The sequence below is a fragment of the Podarcis bocagei genome, assembly GCF_964188305.1.
Source record: "Podarcis bocagei genome assembly, chromosome: 13".
Classification (NCBI taxonomy): Eukaryota; Metazoa; Chordata; class Lepidosauria; order Squamata; family Lacertidae; genus Podarcis; species Podarcis bocagei.
This window is the reverse complement of record NC_138138.1, coordinates 52,840,354-52,855,615: the sequence shown is the minus strand read 5'-3', so window position 1 is coordinate 52,855,615 and position 15,262 is coordinate 52,840,354. Positions and strand designations below refer to the sequence as shown.

The 15,262-nt window shown below is 47.0% G+C and overlaps 1 protein-coding gene across 1 annotated transcript in view; it reads right to left on the bottom strand.

Annotated features, from left to right (window-relative positions):
• Nucleotides 1–6,219: 6,219 nt before the first annotated feature.
• LOC308572055 (hydroperoxide isomerase ALOXE3-like) overlaps nt 6,220–15,262 on the bottom strand; it is a 35,080-nt gene continuing 26,037 nt past the window's right edge. The window contains exons 10-14 of the mRNA XM_081167875.1: nt 13,382–13,551; nt 11,908–12,029; nt 10,390–10,490; nt 9,275–9,445; nt 6,220–7,329 (exon numbers count right to left, since the gene is read on the bottom strand). Coding sequence (XP_081024001.1) covers nt 7,150–7,329; nt 9,275–9,445; nt 10,390–10,490; nt 11,908–12,029; nt 13,382–13,551 — 744 coding nt within the window. The 3' untranslated portion in view covers nt 6,220–7,149. The remainder of the gene's footprint in view (nt 7,330–9,274; nt 9,446–10,389; nt 10,491–11,907; nt 12,030–13,381; nt 13,552–15,262) is intronic.

Below are 15,262 nucleotides of genomic sequence, written 5' to 3'. Positions count from 1 at the left end.
TCGCAGGCTTTCGAAAGGAAGCATACCATGCTGCGTAATCTGATTGGCTGGGTTCATAGCATGCGATACCAACTGATGGGTTGCCAGGATAATGCCCAATGTTGCCAGGTCAGCTGCCTGTTAGGCTGCAGCACTAATCCAGTCTGAAACCAGACTGGGCCTCCTTGCACTTCAAAGGACTTTGCTGCCAACTCTGCCATTGCAGCAAGATCTGCATCGCCATGTCTGCTACTTTACAGAGGAATAGTCTTATTCTTCTACTTACTTGTTTTAATCAACACATCATTTATTTAAATTTCCCTCCCAAACTGTGTTACAAAAATAATACGGGTTGAATGAATATAAACTGACTCTCCTCCCCCCTTGAACAGTATTTCAGGATTCATGCCACATTTCTTTAAAGCACAAGATAGTATTAAAATGGGGTAAGGGATCTTCTCTTTAACATAATATTCAATCTCCTGTAATATTTTTTTTGAGTTTGTGAGTGCTGGACTCCTATAATCCCCGGATTCAGCAAGTGTTAGAATTCAATCAAAGTCTGGAGTGTTAAAATATGAGCCAGGCAACTCTAATTCCTGGATGGAACAAGTGGCTAACATTTGTCCATGTGCCGGGTGATGGGCCATTAAGAGAATAAAGGATCAAAAGGATTCTGCACGAGATGGCAAATGGGTGGGACCCCTCCCACAACAGATAAAGCCAGAGTTTAGAGAACAGGTTGTCCCCCGCTTTAGGTACAACTGATCTGTGCACAATCGCCAAACCCAGAAGTGACCTGGAGATGTCATAAAAGACGTCACTAAAAGGGCAGTGTTTCAATTTCACGTGATTTCACGCAAGCATGCAGTGACCCCAAATGCCCCCTACCCTGTGCAAATTGTGGGTTGCCTGCAGAGAGTTAGAAGCAGTGACAGCCTCGGCTCAGTATACCCGAAGGAGCGTCTCCACCCCCATCGTTCACTGAGGTCCAGCTCCGAGGGCCTTCTGGCGGTTCCTTCATTGCAAGAAGTGAGGTTGCAGGGAACCAGGCAGAGGGCCTTCTCGGTGGTGGCGCCTGCCCTGTGGAACGCCCTCCCTTCAGATATGAAGGAAATAAACAACTACCTGACGTTTAGAAGACATCTGAAGGCAGCCCTGTTTAGGGAAGTTTTTAATGTTTGGTGTTTTATTGTATTATTATTATTGTATTGCTCTGGTCCAGGAGGTCATGACGAGTCGGAATAAATGACTAAACAACAACTAGTGACAGGTTCGAGATGGACTTTAATGTGTAGTGTGAGCATATATTGCAACATAGCAAACAGTCTGCTTAAGAACAATTCAACAAGGCGCAAGATATTGCATTTCTAAGTCTTAGAAGGAGGTTTTCTTTGGACAACAGCTGGACGGGAAAGATTAATGATTTGGGAGCAGCCGAAACAACAAACTTCAGAGAGCTGGACAAAAGCCCGGATTGGATGGAGCCAGATGAAGCGGCGCGAACAAAAAATAAAAAATAGTTGGAAGAGTACACTACACAGGCAACTCTGCACTCCATGGACGAAAGGTTATTTGTTTTCTGACATGAGTGGGGATCGCAGAGCCAGAGACAAGTTTGGGGAGATAAAATTGAGACACGGAAATATGAAAACATCGATGAGAGATGAGAGATGAGAAACAGGACTGAGATTTGGATATGCTTCAAGATTCAGACTGTGGAAAGCTGTAAATTCAAGATTATAATTTGGAAGAGAATTCGATTTTTTTTATTTTAGTTTTTTATTTTTATTGGATTGTGATTTGATATATTAATTGGATGTTTTTTATTGGAAAATTAATAAAAGCTCTAACAAACAAAATATATAATGTGTTATGTGAGCAAGTTGTGGATTTGCATTAATTATATGTCATTGGAACCACTGGCTTCCTAAGATCTGTGTAATGCCTACGCAATTCTAAACCATTTAGGAGATTATTAATCCCCAGTTTGGTAAGGATGGATACGGTCCCATTGAGCAATCCCATTAACCTCCCCCTCTCCAACAAGAATGGTCTTGCCTGGTGGGGGCGAGTTTTGAACACCGCAGGGCTGTTGTTGCAGCTGTTTCTTGGAGAGGGATCATAGTCTTAGTGATTTCCACACTTCAGGCCTGCTCTCCGTACCCTCTGAGCTTTGAATCTATGCATTTTCCTGTTCTGTTTTTTATATATATAATATTTATTAAGGTTTTTTTTAAAACACACATAAAATTATAAAGTACAATTCACACAACTAACAATTTAAAGAGAAATAAAGAAAGACATAAAAGCAAAAGAATGATTAGATATAGATAAAAAGAAAAACAAACATAAGAAGTTTAAAGTTTAAAGTTAATTCCATCCTTCAATCTCCTTTATCTCATCACCTTAGTTCTTTGACCCCCCCCCACACCTCCCCTTTTGTACTCCCATTTAAAAAGTCCTTTCAGCAAATCCTTACCCTCTGTCCTTTTTCATAACTCTACTTCGTCACCTATTGTAAATATATATTTCTAAAAATTAACAATCTATGCTTACATACACTAAAAAAAAAAACTTTCAACCAATACCACTTATTTTCCCTCCAACGTCTCTTTAACTTTCCTTAATTTTACAGTGTTTCTGCAAATAATCTTTAAATTTCTTCCAATCTTCTTCCGCCGACTCTTCTCCCTGGTCACGGATTCTGCCAGTCGTTTCTGCCAGTTCCATGTAGTCCATCACCTTCATTTGCCATTCTTCCAGAGTGGGTAGATCTTGTGTCTTCCAATACTTTGCGATGAGTATTCTTGCTGCTGTTGTTGCATTTTCCTGTTCTGAATGGTTGAGAAGAATGAGCAAGACCTCAGATTCTGTGCTGGTCCCGAGGGTTAACTGTGCGGCGAGGTCCGAGTCCAGTCCGAGGTTGAGGGTGCAGTATGGAGGCTGTCCGTCAAAGCTGTTGCTGGGTCCAAGGCAGGGAGTCAGGTGAGGTCAGGAACTCTGGCACGAGAGCAGGACAGGGTTCAGGCAGGAACAGGCTACCAACAATGTTGCTCCCGCAACCTGGTACTGTGGCTGGCTGGCTTTTATCTGCCCCGAGGCATAGGGCGGCCCCGGTCCACAGGTGACTCGCCTCTCCTGGCCTGGAGGTGAGCACTCCTCCTGCGGGAACTTAGTTCCCTCCGCCTCTCTGCCCTGAGCCTCTGCAGCTCAGGAGAGGCTGGAGGGTTACTGGACCCAGTGGCGACCTCATCTTCCTCTGATGGGGCTGAGAGTGGAGCACCTGCAGGCAATGGGTCCTCCATCACCTCAGGAGCCAGAGCAGACTCACCTGAGGACCCAGCACAGGTGAGGACCCTTCAGGCCAGCGGCGTAGCGTGAGTTGTCAGCACCCGGGGCAACGCAAGTAATTTGCGCCCCCTAACCCGGGGCAAGGCACGTAATTTGCGCCCCCTCTAACCCCTAACCTGCGAGTTGCCGCTGGCACTGCCGCCCAAACGACGCCGCTTGCCCGGAGGAGGAGGGGGGCAGAGAGGTGAGGAAAATGCAACGGCCCAGCAGCTGCAGCAGCAGCGGCGGAGGCGGGGCTGTGAGGAGGGGCTGCCTGGCGCGTCCTCCGCGGCGAGCACTGAGAGCCGCTGCCTGCCGGGCGCCTTCAGCCGGGACGCGCGCACAGCTCGTCGGTTCCGCGAGACATGCGGCTCTGCTACAGCCTGCGCCCGAGGCTCTTCGGCGACTCCGGAGACAGCGAGCGCGCCCCCCCCAGATGTTGCGCCCGGTGTGGCTTGCCCCCCTGGCACCCCCCACGCTACGCCACTGCTTCAGGCTCAAGCCCCAGCCCCGGGTCAGTTGGTTCTGGAGGCAGGGACTCCTGTGCAGGCTGGGATTCCTCAGGTTCAGCCTCCGAGTCCGAATCCCAGGCTATCACAGATTCCTTCTTTGAGAGGGACTATTTATTTGTCCATTCCGATCGGCAATGTCTGCACTGACAGCCAGGATGTCTTCAGCACCTCAGACTGGGAGTCTCTCTGCCTGGAGATGCTGGGAATTTGAACCTGGAACATTTCTGCAGGTAAAGGAGATGTTCCACCTCTGAGCTGTGGTTCTTCCTCAAGAAGATGACCCATAGGAAACTGTCTTACACTGGCTAGACCTCCTGTCCACCTGGCTCAGAAATAGCTAAAGCTATGGTTTTCCCAGTACAGTGGTACCTCGGGTTAAGTACTTAATTTGTTCCAGAGGTCCGTTCTTAGCCTGAAACTGTTCTTAACCTGAAGCACCACTTTAGCTAATGGGGCCTCCCGCTGCTGCCGTGCTGCCGGAGCACTATTCCTGTTCTCATCCTGAAGCAAAGTTCTTAACCCGATGTACTATTTCTGGGTTAGCAGAGTGTGTAACCAGAAGCGTATGTAACCCGAGGTACCACTGTAGTGATGTATGGAAGTGAGAGCTGGACCATAAAGAAGGCTGATCACCGAAGAATTGATGCTTTTGAATTATGGTGCTGGAGGAGACTCTTGAGAGTCCCATGGACTGCAAGAAGATCCAACCTCTCCATTCTGAAGGAAATCAGCCCTGAGTGCTCACTGGAAGGACAGATCCTGAAGCTGAGGCTCCAAGACTTTGGCCACCTCAGGAGAAGACTCCCTGGAAAAGACCCTGATGTTGGGAAAGATGGAGGGCACAAGGAGAAGGGGACGACGGAGGACGAGATGGTGGGACAGTGTTCTCGAAGCTACCAGCATGAGTTTGACCAAACTGCGGGAGGCAGTGGAAGACAGGAGTGCCTGGCGTGCTCTGGTCCAGGGGGTCACGAAGAGGCGGACACGACTAAACAACAACAACAGGCAGCAAAAATTTCCAGGATTTTTTCAGGCCAGGGTCTCTCCCAGACCTAGCTGGAGATGCTGAGAAACTGTAGCCCCTTGCTCTTAACCTGGAGGGTCTGTGTGGCCAGTATAACTGGACAAGCATGTATAGGATAGGCTAATTCTCCATGGATTTATCAAATTCCTAGTTAAATCCATTGAGGCTACTGCCCATTGCGTCTTTGTGGGCAGTGGATTTCATCACCTGATGGCGAGTTGTGTCCAGAAATCCCTCCTTTTGCCTCCCCTGATTTTCCTTTTCTGATCAGCCTTTTGCATTCCTCCTCTTCCAACCAACATAGACTCTGAACAAATTCATTTTCTTAGTCTGGGACTGCCAGGGTGATTTTGGGGTGGCTGTTAATCTGTCAATGTCAGGTCTCTCAATTCCTCAATCTGAATTTCAGTTCTGCAGCAATTTGATGTGTTTTTTTTTAATTCTCATGAAAATTTGCCGGCATCTTAGTGTTAATTTCTCCTAATAAATGCATTTTTTAAAAAACTAATACGGCCGTACCTTGGTTTTCAAACAGCTTAGTTCTCAAACGTTTTGGCTCCCGAACGCCGCAAACCCAGAAGCAAGTATTCTGGTTTGCAAAAGTTATTTTGGAAGCTGAATGTCCGACAGGGTTTCCGCAGCTTCCGATTGGCTGCAGGACCTTCCTGCAGCCAATCAGAAGCTGTGCTTTGGTTTCTGAATGTTTTTGGAGTTGATTTGACTTCCGGAACGGATTCCGAGGTACGACTGTATACATATTTTTGCAAAGCTATTCCCTCCAATGTAACACACTTTTGCATGCTTTTTTCAGAGAGATCTACACTTTCCCCTAAAATAAATATTTTTGTTCTTGCTGGAGAACTGCCTTGCAAAATGTGAAGAGGTGCAAATTTCAAAGGCTAAAGGTGTTTTGGTTTGGCGTACTGGCTCAAGAAGTTTGGATGAGGTGGTTTCTCATCAAAATGCAAACAAAATAAAATTTTTCCTCTATGCCCCTGAAGTTTTGGAGAAGCCCAGTCCCCGTAGGTCCCATCTCAGGCTGCCCACAGAGGAAACCTGTGCAAAATATGAGCAAGCCAGGGCTGAACTGATATTACCCTTGCTGGTACCTTTCCCGGGAAAACCAGAGGCTCACTATGTCAGGTTCCTATTGGAAGACCGGACAAACGCTAGAACATTAGCAGTGGCAAAGTTTTTATCGGTGTTTGCAAGAACCAATGATCCTTATATTCTGAACGAAATGCTTGTTTAACCTGGAGGTGGGCTTTATGAATTATGTATTGCTTTGTAACGATTTGTTGGGTCTCTGGACCGTAATAAAGGTTGATGATGATGGAAATCTCTGGTGCAAGGTCAAGGAGAGACAGCAGATTTGGGCATCCTTCCTGGGAAGTCTTTATTGTGGGAAACTTGTTTTATAGCCACCATTCCAAAAGGCACATTAGCATCTTGACACGTTTATTAGCACGAAGCCACGTTAGTACTGTGCACCCTGCAGGCAAAACAAGCAGATGAAGGAGTGGAAACAGATAAATCGAAATGAAAACTTTGTAACACTAGAATGTTTTTTAAAGTTTTCCATCGGTTTCTCCCCCTGCCTCTCTCCCACATCTCTGTAAGCAGACATGTGAATTTGTTTTAAAGGACACCAAGGAATTAAGCCCACCCTAAAGAGGAATAAAAGCCCCCCAAAATGTGAAGGTTGCAGGAAGGGGCAGAGGGCTTAGATGTTACTCCATTCTTCTCTGTGCCATGCACAATGTTGTGCTGACCCAGGAGACTTTTACATTTGCCTAAAAAGGAAAAGAGCCTAGCCCTCATGAAACAAAACTGGGAAAGGTTTGAGCAGCGATGGAAGTAAATGTTCAGAACCAACCTGGGCTCGGCTTCCAGGAATCAAAGAGCACAGATTTTGTGTACCACCTTTTGCAAAAACCTTTCACTGATATCACCTAAACCAGGCATCCCCAAACTCGGCCCTCCAGATGTTTTGGGACTACAACTCCCATCATCCCTGACCACTGGTCCTGTTAGCTAGGGATGATGGGAGTTGTAGTCCCAAAACAGCTGGAGGGCCGAGTTTGGGGGTGCCTGACCTAAACTGCTTTGCACCCCTGCAGCTCAACCACCACTCCCTTTCGTGAAATCAGCAGATTGCAAATTAAGCAGCTCTTGAGTCTTTTTTTTTTAATGATAATATATTCAGACTGCAGACATTTGGCTTCCTGCTCTGGCCTTCCAAGTCAGCAGTCGTGAGGGAAGCCCTTTTCCGGCTTGCAAAAGATGCGTGAGAGATGGAGGTTAGATGGAGACGCTGTTCTGGGCTTCGGCTGGATTCATGTAGAGGTACCCGATGGGCAGGGTCTTGTTCCTAGCCTCGATTTCCTTCGAGATCTCGGCCAGGCGTTCCTGGAAGGCGGCGATAAGCTTCCTCGGTGCTTCCTCTGTGAAATGTTCCTCAGGGTAGTAGCCTAGGGGTCTCTGAGGGAGAAAATTGTGGCGTACACATTACCAGGAACACAATAGGCAGGCCTTACCTGGACCCCTGGCTCAGCTAACACAGTATTGACCGCCCTGGTCCAAAAGGAAAAAGGAAAAAGGAAGGCAACCTTTTTCCCCAGTCAATGGCCACACTGACCCAAAGTTAGCCTGCCCAGGGCCACATATTGGCAGGGGCTGAAGCAAAGATAGGCATGTGGCAGCAACCTGCTCTGTTTTTGTCACCCTGCTTCCTCTCAAGGGGTGTTCACACATTACATTCAACAAACGGGCGCACAAACATGCATGAAGACAGCTGACCTGGGTTCAGTCCACCATGTGAATGGGCCTTCTGTCACCCCCCTTTCTCTCTATATGCCCCCCCCTCAGTGCTGGATTTATGTAAACAAGCTATAGCTTAGGGCCCCACTCTCTTGGGGTCCCCCCAAAAAATTAAAGGGGGAAAAACTGGGTGTACATTTCCAAAATATAAGATAAAAAACAAATGAAATAAAACCTACATACAGAAACGGCGTTTCCGTGCGCTGCTCTGGTTCACCAGAAGCGGCTTAGTCATGCTGGCCACATGACCCGGAAGCTGTACGCCGGCTCCCTCGGCCAATAAAGCGGGATGAGCGCCGCAACCCCAGAGTCGGTCACGACTGGACCTAATGGTCAGGGCTCCCTTTACCCTTTATCTTTACAGCAACAGTGTTTGTGTTGTGTAGGCTCCTATGGTGTAAGTCATGGGCCCCGCCTGCTAGCCTGCTCCCTAAAATATCACTGGTTTGCTCATTTCTATATATAGGGCGCCTACATTCTGCTATTTATAATTGTTAGTAGTTTGCGTCATATATTTACATCTATTATTATTTCAGCAAGTTTCTAGAGACTAGATTATGAGTCTTTGTAAATGGTGTTTCTAAAGGAACTTTTGTTATTGCCAAATGCCAATGTGTTTGCATTATTAAGTTTGTTATGAATAAAAAATCATTTTAAGTTAGAGCTTAATCATTATTTCACTATTAATATACTTCTTCTTAACTGTATTTCAGTTCAGCAATTACTTTGATAAAATACATATTTTGTTATGTGAAAATGCCTTTCGATACCTATGAGGTCCATCAATGACCATATAGCATATATTTGACACAAAAAAACAGTGACAATTTGTTGTTGACAAAGGACAGCTGGACATATAAAGGGCCCCGTTACCTTCAGTAGCTTAGGGCCTCATCAAACCTACTGGTGAGGAGATATAGCAAGGTCATGGACACTGGGATGGGCGTTGTTGGATAATATTCCTGCAGGGGGTTGGACTAGATGATCTTTGGGATCCCTCCCAACTGTGCAATTCTGTGTAGCATTATATTAGGGGGAACATGGAACTGCCATGATAATTCCACTTCCAGCCCCTTGTGGCCTTAGTCCTAGCATGGAAGCCCCATTTTGAACATTGTTTATCTACGCCGGCCGTCTAATTTAGCTTTGCAGGCTCTGATTCCCTGATTAAAGGTAAAGGGACCCCTGACCATTAGGTCCAGTCGTGGCCGACTCCGGGGTTGCGGCGCTCATCTCAATTTATTGGCCGAAGGAGCCAGCGTACAGCTTCCGGGTCATGTGGCCAGCAGGACTAAGCCGCTTCTGGCGAACCAGAGCAGCGCACAGAAACGCCGTTTACCTTCCCGCCGGAGTGGTACCTATTTATCTACTTGCACTTTGAGGTGCTTTCGAACTGCTAGGTTGGCAGGAGCAGGGACCGAGCAATGGGAGCTCACCCCGTTGCGGGGATTCAAACTGCCAACCTTCTGAGCGGCAAGTCCTAGGCTCTGTGGTTTAACCCACAGCGCCACCCACGCCCCTTGATTAAAAACCATTTAATCACTGCATTTTTTCTCAGTCGCTCCCTGCTTCTCCTTTCCCTTCGCTCTGCCCCCAGCACACTCACCAGGTCGCCCGGCTCATAGCTCACGATGGAGAGCAGCGTCAGCAGAGCGCAGGAGGAGTTGACTTCGGGAAGTGTGGTCAAGATGCTCTCCAAAGTCGCAGAGCCCTTCACCTTGGGCGGGGGCTGGCGCAAGGTGGCCGGCGTGTTGGGCATCCAGGCAGCGAAATCAAACTGTCGCGCGGGAGAAAAAATGGCAGCGTCAAGGAGGTGGGAGAAAATAGGTGGAGTTCAGGAAAGAGCAGGTGAGAAACCCAATGATAAAAGAATCGGTGTGGGAATTTGTCATGCGCCACAGAGACCGGTCGTGGGTGTGTTTTAGCCAGCCGGGTCTGGTTGTGGCTCCATTTCTTCAGAGGGCAAAATGATGTCTTTGGCAGAATTCTTTGGAGAAGACTCCCTGGAAAAGACCCTGATGTTGGGAAAGATGGAGGACACAAGGAGAGGGGGCGACAGAGGACGAGATGGTTGGACAGTGTTCTCGAAGCTACCAGCATGAGTTTGACCAAGCTGCGGGAGGCAGTGGAAGACAGGAGTGCCTGGCGTGCTCTGGTCCAGGGGGTCACGAAGAGGCGGACACGACTAAATGACTAAACAACAACAACTATACGTTTTGATCACTGCAGATGGTGACAGCAGTCACAAAATTAAAAGACGTCTGCTTCTTGGGAGAAAAGCAATGACAAACCTAGACAGCATCTTAAAAAGCAGAGACATCACCTTGCGGACAAAGGTCCGTATAGTCAAAGCTCTGGTTTTCCCAGTAGTGATGTATGGAAGTGAGAGCTGGACCATAAAGAAGGCTGATGGATGCTTTTGAATTCTGGTGCTGGAGGAGACTCTGGAGAGTCCCATGGACTGCAAGAAGATCAAACCTCTCCATTCTGAAGGAAATCAGCCCTGAGTGCTCACTGGAAGGACAGATCCTGAAGCTGAGGCTCCACCAATACCACCTCATGAGAAGAGAAGACTCATGCACCCTCTTGCAGTTTCTTGAAATTTTGCCTCTCACCCTTGCGCTGAACGTATTGCCACCACAGGGAAACAGACACAGTCCAATTCAGAATTGGGTTTAAGGAAAGGGATGGGGAGAAAGAGGATCAGGTGAGGCCACATACCTGTCCGCTGTTGACAGCAGCATGCCTTGCAGAGGAGCAGAAGATGATCATGGTGAGGAACTTGATGAGCTCGGCTTTGTTTTCCAAGGTGGAAGGAACGCCTGTTGGGACGGACAGGAAGTTTAAGCTATTCTGCAACATGAAGCCATGTCCTATAGGGATGGTGTGTGGGCAGTTCTGTCTATTGTTAGAGATGTGATGGAGCAGAGGGGATTGTGGGAGAGGAAATGGGATGAAAGGGAGGGAGGGGAAGTTTGTAGGTGGCGATGCCTTCAAAGCAAAGCCCTGTAACTGTTATGAGAATTATAAGGTCTAAGATATAAAATAAATGTTCATCAACGTACCAGGCAAACACATACATAAATATATAAACCACATATCTGAAATAGTACAGGAAAACAGTCCTAAAGCCATTTTGACTCTTTCAGTGACCTCAAATATTCCTCTGCAGTTTGGATGGAAATGGGAAAAGCCTCCCTATTGTCTCTGTGCTCACAAATCCTGCCTTAAGGGCACATTTGGGTAAGAATAGGGTGAGACTGTGACCTGGACTCAGGAATTAAGTATTTGCCATCACAAAAGAATGTCCGGGCTGTCCAGGTAAACCCATTAACAGGTTTCCTGCCAGACAGGATTCTGCTGTATACTGCCTCCTTCTGTGATGTATGCATGATGTCTTGGGCCACAGGGTGGGCAATTTCAAGAGTCTTTATAAGGGCTTGCGCACCAGTGTGCAGGGTTCTCCTCCCTCCTGCGTGTGGTGAGTGTGGACCCTGTTGCAACAGTTCCTTGAATAAAGATCAGGCTTACTAGCTGCTTTGCTTCTCAATATTCTCTGATTGGCCTCTGTTATTTTCTCCTACCAATAGAGAACCTACATAAGGACTCCCTATGGGCTCTTGGGTACCCCATAAGGGGAAAGGAACAGTTTTTTCTTATACCAGCAACCACAAAGTTCCTTCCTTCCCTTCCTTCGCCAGGAAGACCTGGGGGCGCAACTGGGGGGTGCCCATGGCGATCACCCTTTTCTGGCTAGTGAGGCACTTCCTGTTTCAGGCCCGGCTTCCTGGACCGTTGTCCTGTCTTGCCCGGCAAAGGGACCATGAACTATGTTATGTACTGAGTTGAATAGGATCCAAAATGCAGCAGTCTGATTGGGTCCTAGAACAATAGGATTCAGAATGCCGCAGTCTGATTGGTCCTAGAACAATAGGATTCAGAATGCCGCAGTCTGATTGGTCCTAGAACAATAGGCTCCAGAATGCAGCAGTCTGATTGGTCCACAGGAGCCACCCAATCCAGCTCCAGGTGGAAGTGAATCCGCAACCTGATTGGCCTACAGGAGAATCCCAGAATTAGCCAATCATGTGGGGCCCATTGTGTAAATTATGTATATAAAGCAGACATTCTGGGGGAACTTCCATTCCTCCTCATCACTATGAGCTGAATAAAGAGCATGAAATCCACTCTCGACTCTGAGTATATTTCAAACTAGTTGGACACAGAGAGGAGGGTTACCTGATTCCTTCCTGCCCCGGAAAGCTTCAGTGAAGATCTCGTGAACCCAGGCTTGCAGTTCGGGGTCGCCCTTGACAGATGAGTTACATCTGTAGTAGAGACCAACGATTCCAGAGACGAACCTGGAAAGTGGAAGAATTCGAGATATTCATGAACCTACTAATGGGAGGAAATTGGCGCAGCACATGGGAATTTGACACATGCTCTGGTTCAACAGTAAAGGGTTGGTTTTCCTGGGGGACATACAGAAGTGTGGGCTAAGGAAAGCTCCACCTGTTGATTTTCTGTCTTTCATGTGCATTTTAGAGTCACAGGGACCCTGGCAGTAGGGGAAACTAGTGGCAACAGGGAGCCCTAAGAGAGGATCAGAAAATCAGAAAATTGTAGAGTTGGAATGGGTCGCGAGGGTCATCTAGTCCAACGCTGCTGCAACACAGGAATCTTTCACCCAACGTGGGGCTTGAACCCACAACCCTGAGCTTAAGGGTCTCGTGCCCCACTGACTGAGCTTTTTCCTCACCCAGGGCAGCTTCTCGCCAAAGTTTCTCCCAGACCATCTCAGGGAAAAGGTTTTAACAGAGATTCCTTTCAAATTGGCTGGAGGTTTTGGCCTCGTTTCAAGCCTAACACCTGCTCTCATCTTAATCATCACCCTTGATCCTTAATTAAGAGCAGATCTACTTTCCAGCTTTTGCTGAAGGCAATCACTTAAGCTGAACTAGTCGAAACAAATCTAAAAAGGTGTGTGTGTGGGGGGGGGAGGAATGTGATTTTAATACCTAATTTGCTTTCCACAGTTAACTACTTCCTTTCCCTTCTCAGAGAATGAGGCCATCTGTCATTTCCCTCTGTTTCAGTGCTTATTTGCGGGGGCAGAGCGCGTGAATAGATTGCTTTGGGATTCGAATCGGACCCAGAAAAACCTTAATCGTGCAATTTGTCTCTAATATTCTCCTTGTTTCTGCTGCTTCTGAACCTACCTTCCTCATTTTGCTACATTAGGAAGAACCTCCTGGTCATAAGAACCATCAGACAGTTGTTGTTTTTTAAAAATTATTATTATTATTATTATTATTATTATTATTATTATTATTATTATTATTATTATTACCCCACCCATCTGGCTGGGTTTCCCCAGCCACTCTGGGCAGCTTCCAACAGAAAATTAAATACACAATAAATACATTAAAAGCTTCCCCAAACAGGGCTGCCTTCAGATGCCTTCTGAATGTCAGGTAGTTTATCTCTTTGACATCTGGTGGGAGGGCATTCCACAGGGCGGGTGCCACCACCGAGAAGGCCCTCTGCCTGGTTCGCTGTAGCTTTGCTTCTTGCAATGAGGGAACTGCCAGAAGGCCCTTGGAGCTGGACCTCAGTCTCCAGGCAGAACGATGGGGGTGGAGACGCTCCTTCAGCTATACACAACCAGCCCCTTCTGTGCCCAGATCCCAGGCCCCAACCCGCAAAGGCTCACGTCTCTATGGCCTTCCAAATCTTCATCCCATCGTCCCTGTAGTAGTAATTGGGCAAGGAGGCGACTCCTCTTTCTTGCAGGTCATCCGGGAGGCAGAGGGAGCTGTAGGTAGAGGCCTCCACACCTTTCGCAAGCAGTTTTATCATCCCGTCCCGTCCTGTCGCTGTTGCCTGCAGTCCAACAGGGGGTGAAATGCAAGGATCACAAAGGCAGATTCACTCTGGGGAATTGTACAGTGGTACCTCGGGTTACAGACGTTTCAGGTTACAGACGATTCAGGTTACAGACTCCGCTAACCCAGAAATAGTACCTCTGGTTAAGAACTTTTCTTCAGGATGAGAACAGAAATTGTGCTCCGGCGGCACGGCAGCAGCAGGAGGCCCCATTAGCTAAAGCGGTGCTTCAGGTTAAGAACAGTTTCAGGTTAAGAACGGACCTCCGGAACGAATTAAGTACTTAACCCGAGGTACCACTGTATAGAAATTTATTTATGCATGCTACAACAGCAGCAAGAATGGTACAGTGTTACCTCGGGTTAAGAACTTAATTCGTTCTGGAGGTCCATTCCTAACCTGAAACTGTTCTTAACCTGAGGTACCACTTTAGCTAATGGGGCCCCCTGCTGCCACCGCACAATTTCTGTTCTCATCCTGAAGCAAAGTTCTCAACCCGAAGTACTATTTCTGGGTTAGTGGAGTCTGTAACCTGAAGCGTCTGTAACCTGAAGCATCTGTAACCCGAGGTACTACTGTACTTGCCCCGAAGTGGAAAGAAGCAGAAGTCGCAGTAAAGGAAGAATGGATACAAAAACTTTTGGAATATGCAGAAAAATGGCAGAACTTACCAGAAGAATAAGAAATCAAGATAAAAAACTTTTAATAAAAGAATGGAAATGGTTCACTGAATATTTGCAGATAGATTGCAAACAGATAAAAACATTGGCAGGATTATTGTAATAACCTGCAGTTTCGTAAGAGTTTATATTTAAAGTAGATAATTAAAGGAGCGAATTAAATGAATTTGGATATGCAGAAGATATTAAAAAAAATAAATTTAAGGAACCGCAGAAAGAGGGGGAAGGAAGTCAAACTTTGAAACCTTAAATGGATTGTGAAACTACTGAAATGTATACATTTGAAAAGTATAAATAAAAAACTAAAAAATAAATAAAGGCAGATTCCCACTAACTGAAAGCACTCGCGGGCAGACACAGCCAACCGGAAGCCCTGAGCCCAGCTGAGAACTGCTATCCAAAGTGCCTAAAGGGTGCTAACTGGGTGGTGAAAACTGCCTGAAAGCCCCAACCAATGAGAATCGATGGGACCAACCGACTGGACTACCCTCTGCTCCCACTGTTGCAAAATGAAAACTCTGCTTTTGGGCTCCAGTTATGGGACCCTCAGATTTTTGCCAGGCCTTCGCTGCTCATTCCTGCATTTCCAGAACTGTGATTAGCTCCCAGCCTGGTATCCGGATCACCTGGGGCGAATTTGGGGTTGGTTTTTACAGCCTATCTCCTCCAAGGGACTCAGTATCCAGTCCATGATCGGTCAGAGAAGGATGGGTGGAGGCAGGAACTAGCCAAAGCAAGGAGATCTTTATTTTTCTGTTGCAACAGGGTCGTCCCCCCTCCCCCTTGCAGGGAGGTGATGACCCGGACAGGGCCAGATTTAGGTTCAATGAGGCCCTCAGCTGCTGAAGGTAATGGGGCCCTTTATATGTCCAGCTGTCCTTTGTCAACAACAAATTGTCGCTGTTTTTTGTGTTGAATATATGCTATATGGTCGTTTACAGACCTAATAGATATCTAAACCCATTCACACATGCAGAATGTAGGCACCCTATATATAGAAAGGAGCAAACCAGTGATATTTTAGGGAG